At 40.8% G+C, this 19825-nt stretch overlaps 1 protein-coding gene across 9 annotated transcripts in view; it reads right to left on the bottom strand.

Moving 5' to 3' along the window:
* The window catches only part of EML5 (EMAP like 5), a 117686-nt gene that overhangs the window by 16049 nt on the left and 81812 nt on the right, over positions 1-19825 (bottom strand). For 2 of the 9 annotated variants that reach the window (XR_014781267.1, XM_084792959.1), the window contains exons 28-36: positions 18698-18712; positions 14372-14450; positions 12840-12969; positions 9921-10019; positions 8020-8040; positions 6210-6383; positions 4789-4997; positions 2864-3021; positions 220-334 (exon numbers count right to left, since the gene is read on the bottom strand). Coding sequence is in view for 8 of the 9 variants with exons in the window: in XM_084792959.1 (XP_084649085.1) it covers positions 220-334; positions 2864-3021; positions 4789-4997; positions 6210-6383; positions 8020-8040; positions 9921-10019; positions 12840-12969; positions 14372-14450; positions 18698-18712 (1000 nt within the window). In the remaining variant the exon portion in view is untranslated. Of the gene's footprint in view, positions 1-219; positions 335-2863; positions 3022-4788; positions 4998-6209; positions 6384-8019; positions 8041-9920; positions 10020-12839; positions 12970-14371; positions 14451-18697; positions 18713-19825 lie in introns of those variants that run through there. The other 7 variants (XM_084792961.1, XM_084792963.1, XM_084792962.1 and 4 more) reach the window with 7 other exon arrangements.

Here is a 19825-nt window from a genome sequence, read left to right as displayed (position 1 = left end):
TCAATGGTGATTTTCAAACCTTATCTTAACATAGTTCAATCAGCAGATCCGAGACAAAACTGCGTTTTAAGTAGTGTTTAGACAAGTTTTTTGTATAGTAAACAGTAAATAACAGCAGCCCTATCTATCACTAAATATTGCTTATTGAGTCACAAAGCGCAGGGACCACAGCTGCTCTCTATTGTCTGCTGCATCACGCTGGCTCAAGGAACACCTTACTTTGCCTCTGCACACAGACCGAACACAATCTGTGACTTGTCCTGTCTCAAGCCTGAAGGCCCGGCATCGCCTCAGCTCCTGATCCCACAGTTTAACTGCGCCTCCTTCCTTTGACCTAGGTAAATAAAAACAAAACCCATATAAGTACTTATACCTGACTGCTACAATAATTTCCATTATAACACTAAGTTGTCAGGATATCTTAAACACTCTATTTATAACTTCTGGAATTCTAAATTTCCAGCAATTTAAGAATACATACTAAATCTCAGTCAAATGTACACTCAGTTCAGTAAATTTTATTTTGTGAAATATTTTCTTCTGTCAAAAACATAATTTTACTTAGTCCACTACACATTACAATAAATTTCTCATAATAGCTCTACACTAAGAAAATGCACAAAACGGGATTTTGTTGTTTTTAACAGTCGTGTATATGTACACATACCATGGTGTATACATGGAGGGCAGAGGGCAGCTCTGGAGTCTGTTGCCCCCTCCACCTTTACCTAGGGGTTAAACTCTTGGCAGGCACTCGTGATGAACATCTTAGCCTGCTAAGCCGTCACACAGTCCCACAGAATCACTGCTAACATCAGAAAGGTAAGTGAGAGGCAGAGCAAGAACGACGGTTACAGACGCTCTGCTGCAGAGTTTACTTCTAAGGGCCAAAAGGGCAGCACATTTATACAATTACTAAAACCTCCTGCTGAAACAGGGTAGCAGGCGCTTAGTGAGTAGAGGTGTGCGAAATGAGACGGTGTGGGAAATACAAGTATCTGGAGAAATATATAAACGATAAAATAGAGCCACTTATGGATGTTCTCTTCAAAGAGCTGAAAAATAATTCCTTCATTTTACTTGTATTAGGAGAAAATACACCTTCCCATGAAAGAAACAGCCTGGCCACTTGTGCTCAGTTGCTACCTGTGGGCTCCAATCTGCAGGGAAAGAACTGCACTTCTCAGTTACAGTATGCCACTTTTTTTTAGCTTACAGGGGACTTTACACTGGTAGCAAATGGTTTTTGTCTTTAGGGGAAGAAGCACAGGGTTTGAGGCAGAGTCACTGCATAGCTGTGGCAACTATGTACACAGACTGGCCTCGAACTCACAGAAACCTGTCTGCCACTGCCTCCTAGGTGCTGGGATTAAAGGCGTGCACCACCACACCTAACCTTAATTTGATTTTTAAGTTTTTTTTTTTAAAGTATGTGCACAGCTGGGCATGATGGCACACGCCTTTAATCCCATCACTCAGGAGGCAGTGGCAGGCAGATCTTTGTGAGTTTGAGGCCAGCCTGGTCTACAAAGCAAATCCAGGACAGCCAAGGCTACACAGAGAGACCCTGTCTCAAAAAACAAAACAAAAATTATGTGCATATGTGTTTTGGGGGGAGGGGTCTGCGCATGTACGTGAATGTAGGTGCCCTCAGAGTCCACAGAGGGCACTGGATCATTTGAAGCTGCAGTGACAGGTGGTTTTGAGCTACGCAGCCTGAGCGCTGGGAACTAAACTCAGGTCCTCCGCAAGAGCAGGGCATGCTAATAACTGCTGAGCTGTCTCTTCAAACCCTCAGTCTTAGCTTTATTTTACTTATTTATTTATTTTTATTACTTCTTTTTTTTTTTTTAACTTTTTGTTATGTTTGTGGGCGTATGTGGTCACAGGCCACTGTGCACCTCCATCAGGTGTCAGCCTTTGCCTTTTCACCATGTTTCAGACAGACTTTCTTTGCAGCTGATCCAAATTGGCTGGCTGAGCTTTCCCCATGGGAGAGTACTGGAATTACAAATGCTTGTGCTACTTGGTCTAGCTTTTCCAGCTTTTATGTGGGTTCTGGGATTGGTCCTCAGGTGATCAGTTACACGGAGGAAGCACTTTTACTCAGCAAGTCCTCAACCTCAGCCCAGAGATCCACTTTAAGTAGCTGGTTACCGTCTGGATATTTGGAAGTGACTTAGATAAAGGTCTCTCCTCATGGTTGTGTTTGAGGGATTGTAACAATGACGTCATGAGGCTGTCTCTAGCACCTTCTCCCTCCTCTCTCATTTGGCTATAGGACACTTACAGCAAGGCCACAAGGGATGAAGATGTAGCCTGGGTTCTATAGGGAGGGGTTTCCCTCTCTGTCCTGTCAGCAGTGATGCAAGCACACAGGATTTGGGCAGCATCTCAGTCAGAAGGCAACTGCCCGTGCCTATCTCAGACAAGTGACACTCTGGCTGCAGGCCAGGTGTAGGTAACATGTCCAAAAGTAGGGAGGCAAGTGGCACAGTGGGCTAAGGATGCTCTAAGCCGAATGATCTGAGTTTGGCCCCTGGAATGCACACGGTGGAAGGAGAGAACCCAATCCCACACGTTGTCCCCTGATTTCCACACATGTGCTGGGGTCCATACCTTCCTCCACCTCCTACACAGAAAATAAACACAAAAAACAAATGAAAAATAAAATGAAAAAAAAAAAAGAATTAGGACAAGAATTTAGAGGATCCAAAGAACCATACATAAGTAGCAATGGAGGAGAAGCACATGAACAGCTCAATCTGTGCAGCCTGAAAGAAAGAGGCTAGAATCCTAGCTGAACGCCGTGGGTAGGTAACACATGTGCGAACAGTCAGCGAGGATATGAAAAAGGACTCACGGCCTTTCCTTGCCGCCAGTCACAATCAGTCCGTCTCGCAGGGTGGTATACATGGCAAACACAGGCCCATTGTGCGCTCTAGCCACCACTCTACACAATATGTGGTCTTTCCACACACAGACATCACCACTGATGGTACCTGTAAACGTCAAGTTATTCTGAAAAGGAGTGGGGAAGGGGGGAGACAAACTCATCAAAAGTCCAAAGAGAGGTCAAACAGATGTCATCCGCTACGCAAGTGGAATGCTACTTCAGCTGCTTTGAGGAAGCACATGCGAGGTATGGTGGGGGACGCTGGACCCAGGGCAGGAGGCTGAAGTGAGGCTGCTCCCTTTCCCGAATCTGTCCTCTACTAGCAGGCTCAGCCTGGGGCACATCTCTCCTGAAGCACTGTAACTCTCACTCACATTGTTCTTTGGGTCAGTGCCTTTGGTTGCCTAATAGCTACTTCAAAGGTCACTAAACACTAGGAGGAGAACAAGGTGCAGCTAGGGACGGGATGAAAACAGCTCACTTGGTAAGGATTTCCATCACAGAAAGTAAGTCTATTACCCACAGCAAAGTCAGAGACCCCGCTAAGCCTAGGAGAAGCACTGCTCGGTGCTCTCTGCAGTGAGAGCGTGCATCAGCTGTGAACGCCAGCACTGTTCTCCTTTTCCCTTTCCTAGCCCCTAGCACAGAAGCATCACATGGCTACCTATAAATATGTATGTAGTTTCATGTTTTCATGTATAGTTATAGCATTTAAAAAATGCTTATACTGAATAAAAACCTATCTTGTAGAAAATATTCTGGTCACACTATTGCTTCACACATTAGAAAGCTACGTTTCTCCTATATTTATTTACTTATCCCTTTAACCAAGAATGGACATTCAGCTACAAAGTAATTTTATCACTAAAGAGAGTTCACTTGCATGGGCAGATCAAGTACCAAGGTCATTACATTCCAACCTGGGTTTTCTTTTGGAAACAAGTGTCTGTTTTCTCTCTCTCTCCCACTGCCCCCTCTCTCTCTTTTTCTCTCTCTCTTCCTCTCTTTTATTTTGAGACAGAGCTTCTCTGTGTAGCCTTCGCTGTCCTGGATATGCTTTGCAGACCAGGCCGGCCCCAAACTCATAGCAACCTGCCCGCCTCTGCCTCCTGACTGCTGGGATTAAAAGAGTGCACCACCATGTCCAGCTCAAGTGACTATTCTTATACTAAAATTACACAAGAGGTTCCATCCATTTGATATTGTTAGTCATTTTGTTTCTTTGTTCATTTGTTTAAGTATAGGTGTTGAACTCTTCTAAACTTGTAGCTTTCTTTCTTAAAATATATAATACTCACTTTTTAAAAATCTACTTAGTTTTCTTTGGAACTGAAGAATCTAAAAAGCCTCACCAGGGCAGGGTATTAAAGGGAGAGATGTGAGTCTAAAGTACAGACCCAGGTGGGTGGTATGAGAAAAAACAGGAGGCCCCTGAACTCTCCACTAAGGGCAGGGACCCTGCTCTCTGCTCTCAGCTTCCAGCTTCCCTGAATAAGTCCCCCAATGACAGGAAGCAAAGCAGACACTAAACGGAAGTCTGCCCAGACACAAGTCACCTGAGCATGTTTTCTCTGTTCCCTTTCTTTTCCTCTAACGCATGTGAGGAGCATGGGGAAGCTCTCGGAGACTGGGGATGTGGAGGGCGGCAAATGCATGGCTAATGAAGCCCTGGAGAACAGCAACGAGCCAAGGATGCAAATGTTTTACAGTAATGACCGCATTCACTTTCTTGCCAGTCCTTAATGTTTAAAAAGACTGGACTTTTAAAAGGAGACTTATCTCCTTGGCTGGGATGTCGGGTTATGGTCCCCAGACAATATTAATGCTGTTTATGAATATACAACACGACGGCTTCAAGACCACACCATCACACAGCACTTTAACAGACATACTGCACCAAATGCAACAGCAAGCATCGTCTGCATCCGGGCATCTTCCAGAGTGCTCAGAAGCCCCTTTTTGCTGAGAAGAGCCCTTCCTGCCAGGGTCCAGAACTTCACGTGCTTTATACCCACAGAGACAAACTGGGTGTCTGAGTCTGGTCGAAATTCTGCTACAAAAATCCGTTGGTTGTGTCCAGCTCTGCTGGCAATTCTGGCCCCTAATACAGAAGACACAACAAAATGTTTCAGGTCAATATAAGAACCAAGCTAATTAACAAGACTGAACAGTTTCCTCAAATTACATAGCTTAAAACAAAACAAAAACCCCAATACAAATGCTTACAAGGTCTTGACCTTTGCTCTACAACTTAGCAGGGTCCACATGACCTATAATCACTGGGTCACATATGTGACATAGATTCATGGACTACTTTGTGACAATTTAGGAGGCCAATTTAAGGGCCATACCCTTTTCTGTGTAGCACCATTAACTTTAAATGTTCTCCCTAGAGTATGTTAGGGAATTTAGTCTATTGGGCTTCCGTTCTCAATCCCAGCACTCTCAGGAGGTGGACGCAGGGGGATCTCTGTAAATCTGAAGCCAGCCAGGTATCTATGCAGTGAATACCAAGCTAGCCAGGGCTACACAGTAAGACCCTGTCTCAAAAAAGAACGTGTGTGTATCTTTCATGGGTTAAGGGATTGTAGTTCAGCGGCAGGTCACCTGTGTAGTATGTGGTGTGTGTGCGTGTGCGTGTGTGTGTGTGCGCGCCTACACTGGGTTTCAGGCCAATGAGATCTCAATACTCATTTTATGAGACAGGATCTCAATTATATATTTTAGATTGCCGTGAATTTGATATGTAGTCCAGGCTGGCTTCAAACTCAGGGTCATTCTCTTGCCTCACCCTCCTGAGTGCTGAGATTACAAGCAAGTGCCCCCATACCTGACAGATTTGTTTGTTTGTTTTGGGTTTTGTTTTTGTTTTTGTTTTTTGTTTTTTCAAGACAGGATTTCTCTGTGTAGCCTTGGCTGTCCTGGACTCTCTTTGTGTAGACCAGGCTGGCCTTGAATTCACAGCAATCCTCCTGCCTCTGCCTCCCTGATGGCTGGGATTACAGGCACGCGCCACTGCACCTGGCTCAGTTTTCATTTTTTATTAAAATACTTCAGAACTAATCAAACCATTAGCAAAACCACAGACACAGTTTCTTACTGGAAGGAAATCATAGCGAGTCAGTTTGAATACCAACTGTGGTTTCCCTGTTTCATGTTTTGTGAGCTTATGGCTACAGAGCTTTTGTGTGCTGTGTTTTGTAGGACTGTAACGAAAAATGGTTTCAATCACTAACTTAAGTCAAAGGCTAAAAGACAGTACCCATGCTGCCTAGGGCTCTTGCTTTCAGTACAGACATGAGAAGCGTCCCACCTTCCTGCCATCTCCAGATGGTGACCGTGTGCTCTGGGTCGAGCCCTACAGACAGCAGCAGCTTCCCAGTAGCGCTGAAGCTGACGGAGCACACACCCTTGGAGTGGGAGCATCTCAGTACAGACAACGTCTGCTTGTTCACTGCGTCCCAGATATGGATAGATGGGGCTGTAGCTGCACAGAGATAAAATCCCAGGGTTACAACCATCTCCACACTCCCTCCTCTAAACGCATGGGACACGTTGGACGCATGGAAATATGTACTTAAAGGGATGTATTTATAACAGCTCAAAACTGAAGCTAAATTTAAAAAAAAATTAAAAGGAGAGGAAAGGAAAGGGTACAAAACCCTTCAGCATATATTATAAACAGCACTTTCAAGAAAAGAGCATTTAGACGAAGGAACCGGCAATAATTCAAACAGCTCATCAAAACAAGATGTGTGCTTGAGAACTGTAGGCAGCAAGCGGTCAGCGAGAAACCACAGCTTAGAACAGGCAAGGCTCTGAAGTGGAAAATTTTAAATTTTCATTTTTTAATCTTCATAGAAGTTATATGGAAGCTGCACATTTAACGCAAAGCTCCTGCAGATGACGTCTAGAGCAGAGCGTGGCTGGACCAAATACTGCTTTATTTATTGATACAGAAATTTGAATTTTTATTATGAGCTTTCTATTTTTTCTCCAACTATCCAAACTGGTTTAAATAAGAAAAACAAAGAAGGAAAAATGCAACTATCTTTAGCTTATGTGTCACATAAAGCAAGTGCTGGGCTAGATTTGGCAATTTGGTAATTCCTACTCAAGTGTCACCAAGGAAGCAAGCCCTAGCTTACTGTGTTGGGTAGATTAACAGTGGACTAGTCAGAGAACAGAATCACACTGCACTCTATGAAAAGCAGAAAACAGGAATACCTGGGGAATATTTTCTTACTAAACTGCTAATACTTATTATTTAGAAAAATTATAGTTGAAAAACCCAAGTTTTTATAGGCTTAGATGCTGATATGTTTGTAAATGGACACATAAAAACAGATATATATTATTAACTTAATTGCTTTCTTAGTTCATAAAGCCATAGTCAAATTAGTCATAAAAATTACTTACTATTAAACATTTAAATAATTTGTTGATATATGTTCAATAAAAATAGCTTATATGATGTTAGCAAATTAGCTAATTAGCAAAATAGTGGCTATCATGAATAATCTGTGTGATGATTACATAGTGTGATGTAAGAAAAATCTTCAGAACAGTTCCAAGCATACTTGAGAGATCAAAACACTTGTGAGTACGTGTGTGTGTGTGTGTGTGTGTGTGTGTGAGAGAGAGAGAGAGAGAGAGAGAGAGAGAGAGAGAGGGAGCAGGAACAAACATGTGTACTTGTGTACTACCCACCTTACTTTTGAGACTGAAGTTTGCACATTAGGCTGTGCGGTCTGATGAGCAAGCCCCAGGGAATAATCCTGCCTCCGGGATTTAAGTGTGTGTACCCCCATGCCTGGTGTTCTCACATGAGTTCTTGAACTCAGGTCCTTACGCTTGTGAGGCAATTTTACTGACTCAGCTATCTTCCCAGTCTCAAAACCACTTTTAAAAAGATATTATTATTATTATTATTATTATTATTATTATTATTATTATTATTATTATTATTATAATTATAATTAAAGATTTAAAAATGATGTTATTTGCCATTAATATTCTACAAGCTAATAATGGAGCAATAAGATATTTGGACTTTTAGGGAGAAGTATGACATTTGCAGGTACCACTATATAACTAAAACAGAAAGTATTCAATTTCCTTACCTGACATATCTGCTGAATCACCTATAATAAAGAATAAGTGAAAAAGTTATCTAACAAATAATATGTTAATAATAGTAAATTTATAAAACAGTAATAATTCTGGGCTTTAAAAAATTTATGTATTTATTATTATATATACAGTATTCTGCCTGCATGTACATCTGCAGGCCAGAAGAGGGAACCAAATCACATTATAGATGGTCATACAGAGCCACCATGTGGTTGCTGGGAATTGAACTCAGGACCTTTGGAAGAGGAGTAAGTGCTGTTAAACTGAGCCATCTCTCCTGCCCTAATTCTGGGCTTATGAAACCCACTTTGGAAGTTTGATACATCTGTGCCTGTAGGAAAGAACTGGGTCTGAGGAACATGGCAGCAAAGCTTATTAAATAGCCCCCAAAGCAAAAGGGGTCCTTCATCATAACTAAAGACTTTCCATATGTGTTGTACTGAACCACCCAGCCTGCTTAGCCAAAAAAAAAAAAAAAAAAAGAAGAAGCCTGCCATATTGAGGTGTTCACCTGTGCCCACTTGCAAAACATCTCTGCAGCTGGGCATGTTTGCATCACCTCATAGGAGGGCAGGGACGGCCATGAGACTACACCCAAGTATCTAGCCCCGCTACTCCATCCACTGTGTGCAACTGGGCCCTAAGTGCACATGGCCCCATGGAGGGCCTACAGTATCTAGGCTGATTCTAATCTCAACTCTGGTGTTAGAGGGCGCGACCTTTGGGAGTGACTGGGACACGAGGATGAAGCCCCACAACGAAGATCAGAATAAGAGGAGTTGAGAGAAACACAGAAAGCCTCTATGGAGATAACAAGGCCATCTGTCACCTAGGGAGATGGCCTTTACTATAATCCATCCTGGCTGGCACTTTCAGCTTTAGCTTCCAGTTTCCAAAACAGTGAGAAATGTGCTATTTGTTTCTTTTAAAAGCACCTAGTCCAGGAATATGCTAGTAGCCAAAGTGAGCTAAGACATGTATCCCAGCATGGAACTCCAAAATTCCATCCACCATCACCCAGTGAAAGCTGGCCCTCCTTGGTGAGTGCGTATGTACAACTGGATGGACAGACTCTGAAAAGAGGCTCAGGCAAGCCCAAAAGTAGATTCAGAACCATTCTGTAGAGAATTCTGGAATTTCAAACACTCAAGACATAGTACAGTACAAAGAAGGCTCCCGCTGGAAAGCAATGAGACTGCTCCATGCATACCCCACTCCTACAGAACGCAGCTGGGAGATGTACAAAACAGCCCTTCTGAAAGAAAAGCACTAGGAGAAAGTCACTGGGAAAACAATGGTCTCCAAAGCTACAATGCAAAGTCACAGGAATAAGTGGTTAGATTTGTACCCAAGACTGGCCACATCTGTAATGGAATGTCACGGTAGTCTTTAACTGCCTGTTCTCCTACTCACAGGACTATGATCTCTGAAGTTTTGGACAGAAGTTAAAAATAAGCCACAGGTACATTTCAAATGGTTAGTGAATCTGATCCATACTAATGCCAAACAAACACTTTAAAATGCAAAAGGGATTCCTAATGTGAAGCAGGCTAAACTTTGCTGAACAAGGGCTCTGTCCCCATTGGTCTAGGTAATGTCTTGGCTCCCCTTTAATCCTCCCTCTGAGTTTTATATACTATTGAGTGCAAGTATTCGGCTCACCAGAAATCCCTGCTAAAGCCAAAGACTGCCTATGTAAACTCAGATAACCAAAGGTAAGAAATAGAAAGCTACCTGGCAGCAAGCATAAGGTAATAGGGCTAGGTTCCATATGCGCACAAACATTCTGAGTAATGCACAATTCAATACATGCAATTTCCCCTAGGGTATTGAAATTATTAGAACAAAATAAATGTTTCAAACTATTTCTTTTTGAAATACAGAAACATACCTACTTGGCCAGTTGCCACTATGTTGATAAATTTGGGGTGCTGATTTACAGTGAGGCACAAAATATCATCATTATGTTCCTGATAAAAACTCTGGGTCCCTATAAAAAAAAAAGAGTGAGAATTAACTTTAAAAACGTTAAGATGGAACAGCCAAATGAGCTTTTTTAGCACAATAAATTAATTTATTTGTTTTTATTTTGAGCATTTACCATGTAAGTTATTAGTATCAAAAGGATGACAATGAATCAGATCAATAATCTTAAAGGGATAGAGCCCTGAAAAGACTGAACTATACACAGATAAGCAGAAGACACCAAATACCACAAGAGACTGATGGACAAGGCTGGGATGGACCTGACTGCGCATACATACACGGTTCATCTGAATAAACTGGATGCCATGGACGCCAGCAATATGGGTGGAAAGGTGAACAGGTACTAGACTTATGGAAGATTTTGAATTGTCACCTATAATCTTCCCTTTTTTTGTTGTTTTTATTTCGTTGTGCTTTTTGTTTTTTGTTTTCTTTTGAGACAAGGCTTCTCTGTGTAGCCTTGGGTGTCCTGGACTTGCTTTGTAGACCAAGGTGGCCTCGAACTCAAAGAAATCCGCCTACCTCTGTCTCCCTGCGTGCTCAGATTAAAGGTGTGTGCATCACCACACCTGTCTTCCTTTTTTGGCTTTGTAAAGAAAAAGATTTACTAGGGCTACAGAGAATACAAAAGTAAATTTTCATTTATTAATCTGGGCGATGTTTATTCATATTTCACACTTATCTTATAAGCAGTGTTTTTTGGTTGGAAAGCTAAGGCAGTTCCTCTGGCAGTACTGACAGTGGGAAGACCCTTCGAAAGCCCAACGTCCGTTCATGAAGGTGATAAGGAGACTGTAAATAAGCCAGGAGGTAACTAACTCTGAGAAAGTAAAGTCAGGACAGCAGGCTGGGTGTGGATTACGGAGGACCACGTACATCGGACTCTCCACAACCTCAACAATTACATCAACACACCCATGCTACTTACACTTTCTCAGAGCCTATGGCTGTGGCAGTGCACACCTGCAAGCCCGCAGAGGCAGGTGAGTCTCTACGAGTTTGAGGCCTGGGCTACACACAGAGTTCTAGGCCAGACTGAGCAACATGAGGACTTGTGTCCAGCAAAACAAAAAATAAATCTTCCCAAGTTAAAACACATTTTGTATGTCCTGGGCTGGGGGGTCCAGTGAGAAGAACAAGTGACTGATTATGGGCTGCTGGTTAAACTGATGGATAACAAGCTGGCAGAGACTCCTTCAACTCTGAACATTCCAAGGTACCCCAAAACTGATGAGAAACACACAAACCAAAACGGGGCCTCCTGGCCCTGTCCTCCCTCTCAAATTCATTACAAGTCAGAAGCCTAAGAGTGAAATTACAAGAATAAACACGACTTTGCCACCTGTCTACACACCTATTTCCTTCATGCTTGTCCTACTTTGCTTTTGTTCATTCTCCCAAAGGACTTAGAAAACCTCAGTTAAAGAGGATTTCCTTAGTATTTTTTTAAAGCCCCCAAATACTAAAAAGAAAATTGCTACTGATTGATTGTGATCCTGTGAATCTTTTACTTCAGGAAGCCAAAACATAGAGTCGTATCCTAGTTAGCACCGGCCAGGGAAGGAGGGCTCCGACTCACACCTCTACCTGCTCTCTATCCTCTTGGAGGGACACCAGAAGGGCTTGAGCTGGATAACGTCTGTTGTTGCTTCCAACTGCAGAGTGGCTGAAGCTTACACTTACATACAATAAAGCAAAACCCAAGACTGGCACTCTAGCTCGCCACACTGGTCATCACACGATACTGAGAGACCTTCATTTGCTCTTCATCACACTGATCAAGTAAACATCAGGAAGTGTTTTCCCCCTTCTTAGATTAAACAAGAGATCACCAGTAGGGCCACAGGATTTCTCACCCGTCTTTCCACAGCCTCAGGAAAGCAGCCTCCGTGTACTTCTACCTTAGTCACCCACCACCTGTCCAACCACTTTCAAAGACGTTTATCCCAAACTGTCTGTGCTGGTGAGGAAGGTGTTGGAAAAGAGAATCCTAACAGTAGACTCATGTTTTCGTTACACTGTTTTAAACACAGAGCCTTCACCTCTCACCTCTAACAGAGACCTGCATAGACTTGGCATATGAAATATTATTCTGTTCGATCACACTCTCTTAAGACTGAAATGTTGGGGCCACAGTAGTATAAGCCTCCAGAAGCTAGGGCAGAAGGATGGCTAGTGAGGCCAGCCTGGGCTACCAAATAGTTCTAACCTTTTATCTCAAAACAGACATAGAAACAGCTACAACATAAAACATTTAAAATTTTTACAGTATTTCTCTTAGACATTTAGTATTTGCCATTCTGGTTTCCATTCAGAACATATAAAATCTTTCATCTTTTAAAAATAGTATTTGAAGCTGGTTGTTGTGGTATAAGCTTTTTTTTTTCTTTTCTTTTTTTTTTTTTTGTAGTCCTGACCTCACTTTGTAGACCAGGCTGGCCTCGAACTCACAGAGATCTGCCTGCCTCCTGAGGGCTGGGATTACAGGAGCGTGCCACCGCGCCCAGCTGTGGTACAGCCTTTTAATCCCAGCAGACGTAGGCAGATTGAGCTAGAGGCCAGCCTCCTCTACATAGGAAGTTCCAGGACAGCCAAAGCTACATAGTGAGACACTATCTCAAAAAAGCAGCAAAAAATTCCAGAGCTACAGAGTGAGACCCTGTCTTGAAAAACAAACAAAACAAAAAGCAAAAACACAAAACCCCAAATTTAAATAAACTAAGTAAAAGTCCAGTTGTAGTTTTAACCAACAATTTTAAGCTGCTGAGCAAGAAGGTCTTCTAAATGAAAAAGAGCGTGCACCTAGAAAATCAAGACGTCCTACCTGTAGCCAGGTTGTGCAGGATTCCAACAGAGGCAGTGTGATAGATTATGTCATCCCCGTCATTTAAGTAGTGCACATTGTTCCTGCAGTCTCTGCCCCGGTAGCCGAAAGCAAGCTCCAACACAAGGTCCTGCAGCAATGACAGAAAGCACTGTACGTTCAGTACGTCCTTCTCCAGACCAACCGTGCACCGGCGCTCTGTGACACAGAGAGTGCTAGCACTTTCTGTCAAAGCGAGAATGTGCTTTAGGCATTTCATAAATTTCTTACCAAAATTAAGCTAGACATTTCAATTTTTCTTTAGCTTTTCATGACTTAATACACACACACACACACACACACACACACACACACACTCCGACTACCCCACCCCCACTACCCTCTTATCACCCTCCCATCCCACTGACCTCCTTCTTCCCCAAGGCTTTTGGTGCCTCTCTGCCTTTGATTGCTGCTGTCTGCACATGCATGGGTAGTGGGTATTTACTTAAGGAAAGGGCAACTTAACCAGGGGCTGCACCTGTGAGGAGCATGATTTGTTCCCCCAGCTGTCTACGGCTCCTCATGGAGAGGGGCTTCTGCGCCCCTTCCCTATTGGTGGTGGAGTATTGGTGGGCGCAGCCTAATGCTGGTAACCCCCACTGCTGTGACTGCATAGGTGTAACAGCCATTAGAAATGTCTTTTTATGCTTTCAGCAACAGAAATACGCACTCCATATTTTTCACTATAAACATATAGGGAGGAGAAGAGAATCACAAGGCCACCTCATTCCAAGAGAATAGACTTGACTTAAATATAGACACAGTCTTATGTCCAAAGGAATCTTTCTTTCAGTTTGTACTCATTGTTAGTCCAAGTATTTGTTCTACATTAGAAAAATTATGTACAAGTTAGATACTCAGGAGAACCCAAAGTTGCTTCTGACAAGTCATGGGAAAATTCTGACAGAGAATCCTACAACTAGACGTATTCATTTTTGTTGCCCTCACCGGGTGGTGGGAGGGAGCTACAATGGCCACTCCTCCTATCCCCACACACCTTTCTCCTGCTGGACTTAGGACAGTTTGCTTGTTTCCTGCCGGTGTTGGCCCTATGAAATGCCTGTAAGACGGTTTTTTGATTGAAGAGGGGAGAAACAATCTCTATTTTTTAAATGTATCACATGAGGTACAAAGTTCCTGAAATTGTGCATTTAATCTTTAACTTTTAAAATCAATTTACTAACTATAAGGCACCACCAAGGTGCCTGGGCTTCCCTGAGCCATAAACCACATAGAGTTACACTTAGAGATTCTCCAAGATACAGATCAGTTCAGGCAATCGTTTAAACAAGAGTAAAAGACTCATTTGAAATTAATAGAAGGAAAAAGTATCAATACAGATTTCAGACCTCCGTAAGAATTAAGCAACCAACTTTTACAACCACCACTCAAAGATAATTAATTCAATATGAAAATTAATGGCAAAACTTGAATGATTTATTTTTTAAAAAAAGGAAACCTGGGTATATTGGGAGATTTGTTTTTCTTACCTCTATGGGTCTCTTCTTCTTGCCAACATTGTTGGACTGAAGTTTCTCTGGCTGGGGTGGGGCCCTACTCACTGGCGGCCTGGACCAGAGGGGTGGGAAGGAGAAAAGGCAGGTCACCTAGGGCCTCCACTGGCTCTCCAAACCCGCCCTCCAGAAACATCAGCCTCCCCAAAGGGAGCCCACTTTCCTTCCACTAGACTGTGTTCTCTATATCTTTGCAACTTCTAATATAGAAGGAAACAACATATACATTAATTTTTACCTTAAATAGTGTTGGCCTGTGTCTCATAATGTAAATAACATAGCATCAGAATAAGCAACTATAAAAACGTTAGTCTAACCCACTCAAACACTCCTGGATGGGTGCACTACCATCAACGCCTGCACTACAGCCCTAACACATCCCTTATGGCTCATAGAGCAGACATACAAACGTTCTGACAGTGGATTTGAGTAACATTTTCATGAACTGTTTATTGCTGGAAAACTAATATACATGAATTCAAACTTACATGGCCCTCACATGCTCCCCGATGCCTGAATTCCCTCACTAATGGCATCAACGTCAGAAAGTTATTCAAGAAAGACATTTTATAGTCACGAAGCAATGTAAGCCATACAACACCCCATAAAAGGTCATTACTATAACTATTGTCTCCAAATTTCTCTCTTCCCTAATCTGTTCATGAACTATTTATCACATTTCCCTACATAATAGGTCTTGAATCAATCCCTTTCTTATCCTCTCAGAATCTACTAAAATGTTCTCTATTCCAACAGGGCACATGTTCATATTTTGAATTATATCATTGTGGAGGCACTTTTGTAAAACCTTTAATTTTTAAAAGCCACTTACTAGTCTATCTCAACCATTATTTAAATATTTTATAATTTGAACACTAAATCTAAATTATTCATTAACCCCTCCCTAAAATTTTACATATTCAATTTATAACTAAATAAGAAAGGGTACTCATTAATTTTATTAAAACTTCCAACATTTAATTATTTATTAAAAACACACAAATTGCAAAATTACTGTCAAGTTACATATTTATAAAGCTAAAAAAGTACTGCATCTTTTAAAAAATATTTGAGTGTGTGTGTGTGTGTGTGTGTGTGTGTGCATTAGCACATGTCTGAGTGTACATATGTGCATCGCATGCATGCAGGGGCCAACAGAGGTAAGAAAAGGTGTCAGGCGCCCTACAACTGGAAATAAGGATGGCTGTGAGTTACCATGGTGTGCTGGGAACTGAACCCAGGTCCTCTGCAAGAACAGCCAGTGCTCTTAACCACTAAGCCATCTCTCCAGCCCTGGGGCTGCACATTAAACATGCATTACAAATAAATTCAGAATGCTGGAGATATCTGGTCTGGTGGTAGCATAGTGGCCTGGCATGAGCAAAGCCTTCATTTGATTCTGAGTATTGTAAAACAGTGTTAAATAAATGTATATAGTCACATAGAACATGAATAATATGTGTCAAGCATGACTGACTGCTGTCATAAAAATATCTTTATCAGAAACATGTAAGTTTCCATGTTATCATAAAAATTTTAAGTTCAAACCTTTGTATTTTTGAACTTCTGTAAGTAAAAGCATAACTAAATATATGCTATTTAACATTTAAGAATATTGCTACCCAGAGAAGTAGCTCAAAGAAGATAGAAAGCTTGGTTTTTCTCCCAAGTCAACTTAGTTGGTGAACATTATTCAATGTTTAAGTATTTGATAGTTTTAATTCTAACTCCATTAGCAAGTTTTATCTATATAACCTTATATAACAAGCATATTTTAATTTTTAAAAAAATATGTTTATTTAATTTATGTGCATTGGTGTGAGGGTGTCAGATCTTGGAGTTACAGACAGTTGTGAGCTACCATATGGGTGCTGGGAATTGAACCCAGGACCTTTGGAAGAACAGACAGTGCTCTTAACCACTGAGCCAACTCTCCAGCCCGCATATTTTAATTATTATACATATTATTTACATAAATCACACTACTGCCTACAATAAAATTTTTTGACTTGTTAAATTATATAATTTGGATGCATAAAATTTTAGTAATATAGTGACTTATGTAAACCAAATAATTAAGATATCATTTCTTCAGAGGGAGGGAAGGTGGGAACTGAGGCAAAGAACAAAGTATCATTGTTCATTAATGGCAAATAGAAGAGATGATAAAAACAAAATTTGGTCTTGTAAACATAGCAAGGAGAGGGTTACCTGGATCCTCTATTCAGCAGCAAATAAAAAAGGAGAAGGATTATAACATGTATTTAAAATTTAAGCATTATTACAGAATCTTACATAATCAAATATTGCTAGGTTTAGCACAGATAAACTATAGTTCATATATTATTAATGGTTTGTTTTTAGTTTATTACTGTACATAAGAAAAGCTTAAAGTATTCCATTAGTGGCAGAGAAATCAGAAGATTAAAAAAAAAGTGGACATAGAAGAATTCAGAATGTTCTGTGGTAAATTTTAGATCATCATTCAAGCAAAAATATTTAATCTTATCTTTGTTCTGAAGAAAGGAAAAGAGGTAGCTGGGCTGGCACATGCTTCTAATGTGGATCTCTGTGAGTTCAAGGCCAGCCTGGTCTACAAAGCAAGTTCAGGACAGTCAAGGCTACACAGAGAAACCCTGAAAGAAAGCAAGAAAGAAAGAAAGAAAGAAAGAAAGAGAAAAAAAAGAAAGAGGGAGGGAGGGAGGGAAAGGAGAAAGAGAGAGAAGGAAGAGAAGAGAAGAGGAGAGAAGAGAAGAGAAAAAGAAGAAAGGAAAAGAGACCGGCAGCCAGGGCTCACGGGGCCACTTCAAGGACACCGTAATGAGACCACCAGTCAGATCAAAGAAGGTTCTCCAGGTACCAACTCAAGCAGCTGCCTCAGTCACTTAGGGTTTTGTGAGTTTGGGACTTGGCTACCAAAGGAAATACCCTTAAAAAGAAAAGTGCCAACTGACTGCGGTGGTGCTCTTCCTTAAGGCCAGCACACTTTGGGAAGCTGAGGCAGAAGGATTGCTGAGTTCAAGGCTAACTTGAGCAGCACTGCTAGTACCAGGACAGCCAGAGCTACACATCAAGACTCTCTCTCCAAACAAAAAACCCCCCAACTCCCACCCCAGAAGATATGAGGCCTGGCAGGTGGGACATGACTAAAATCCCAGCATTTGGGTAGTTGAGGAAAAAGGACCTCAAGCCAGCTCTGGCTACACTTCAAGATTCTGTCTTAAAACAACGAAATAAAACCACGAGGGTTTGAGGATGCAGCTGTGTCCCATCACTTGAGGCCTGGATTCACACTCAGGGGTGGGAGGGGGTGATGACAACGCAATCAGAGCTGAACAGGATCCCAGGAGTCTCCTAGCACACTTCCCTGCCAGATGGACGTCCAAGCACAGGAGCACGCACACTTGTGATGGTGAGGTTACTTCACCTAAGGAGCTGTTCACATCCAACACAGCAATTGTATCTCTACTTAGCTTTGTGCTTGCAAACAAGGGATTTCTAGATAAATGGTTGAGTGTTCCCAGAAGCAGCCTTCCAACTTTGTTTCACTCTGTGCTTTCTTCTACAGTACTCAGAACTGTCCGTTTGCTTTAACTTGGAGCTCAGTATTGAACACATTACTTTCCATACAGGCCTACGACGGGTGTTTCATTTCTGTTAAGTTCATGTAAAATTATGTGGGCCTCTTCAGAGGTCAAAGGCACACTCTGGACTCATCTTTGCGTATATTACTCTGTTGAAAGTACATAATGAATTTCTCAGATAATTTCTGCTGTCAATTTATTCAAGGATACCCAATTGGGTTTCTGAACAATTTGGTCTTAAGTGCATTTTTCATCCTCATCTCCCATCACTTTCTTAGAATTTTTGATCTTCTCTTACTTCTAAAATTGACTCATTTCCATATTGTCTCCTTTAGAATTGCTCTGAAGAGATTTTCATCTCACTGAAGGTAGCTGCAAGCCAGCACTCCAACAGCCTTCCTTATCCATGTAATATTGTTAAATATAAAAATACCATAATTACCAAATTTTAATTTTTAAAATGAATGTGTATAGTAAATACCATTAAACAAAACAAATGTTTAGTACTGAATAATCTTTCCAGTCCATGAAAAGTCATTTGTAAAACTAACTCATAATGAAGGCCTACTCTCTTAATAACAACTACATTTCATTTTCTAATTATGCTTGTCAAATGTAACAATGTTTTATAGGAAAAATTAACATCTTAAAATACTCTTAGGATCAAAACAGAATAAAAAACACTTTAATAGAATACGTTCTTTAATAAATCACTTACCTTACTACTCCCTGTCTTTGAAAGGAAAAGAGAGTGGGGAAACACACAAGAAATTGATTGTGTGAATATATACAGTAATAAGTAAGCAGAATAAAAGTAACATCAAAAGAACTTTAATACAAAAATTCTAATTTTATAACAATTTCAAATATTTTAATTAAAATACTAGAAATTCAGTTAAAAATTAACTATCTCAGATATAAAATATTTGCTATATTTATTCAAAAAGTCATATCACTATTAAAATCACTTAGAAAAAAAATCCACCAAGTATTAACTAAATATAATAGTAATCAATTGTCATCAGAAACATTTCCTTTAATGGATAACTGGCTACCTAGCTGCTTCTGAGCTAACTGACTAATATTTAATGACTATCATTAAAATAGGAAACAACTATTTAAACAAGTAAAGCATACTTTGAGTAATATATTCAAAACTGGCAAAAGAAGTAACTTTTTAATCTTTTATTTTATCCTTTTTTGGGAAAATGATTATTTTGAGCTATATTAGTGACCTCTGTCTCAGCATTTTCAAAAGAACATAGCAGAATTGGCACCTACAGAAATGAAAATGAAACACCAAAAAAATTAATAATTCAGAAATAATTCTGAGAAGTTAGCTGTAAAAAATCCAAACTAGAGCTGGGCATGGTGGCTTACACATGTAATACCAGCCTTTAAGATGCAGAGGCAGAAGAGGCAAGTGGATCACCGAGTTCTAGGCCAGCCTGGTCTACGAAGTGAGTCCAGGACAGCCAAGGCTACACAGAGAAACCCTATCTCAAAAAAACAAAAACAAAACAAAAAGATATTTCCAGAAGATGCAAAGGCAGAAAAAGTATTCATTTGAGGAAAGCCTGGGGTACTAAACACAGTGAGTTCCAGGCCTGACTAGGCTACAAAGTCAGAACCTGTCTCAAAAACAAAACAAAACAAAAAACAAAAAAAACCAACAACAAACAAACAAAAAAAAAACCCCAACAACAACCAACCAACCAAACAACCAAACAAAAAAAGAACTAACAGAAATGGTTACAGTAATGACAGCATTAAACAGTTCTTCAAAAAAGGAAAATATTTCCATCTGCGATCTTGTGGCTTGATTCACCAATGAAGAGGGAATCTG

This window comes from Acomys minous, assembly GCF_964271855.1.
Source record: "Acomys minous genome assembly, chromosome: 8".
NCBI classification, from domain to species: Eukaryota; Metazoa; Chordata; class Mammalia; order Rodentia; family Muridae; genus Acomys; species Acomys minous.
Note: the sequence above shows the minus strand (reverse complement) of the source record. Positions and strands in the feature narration are given on the sequence as shown.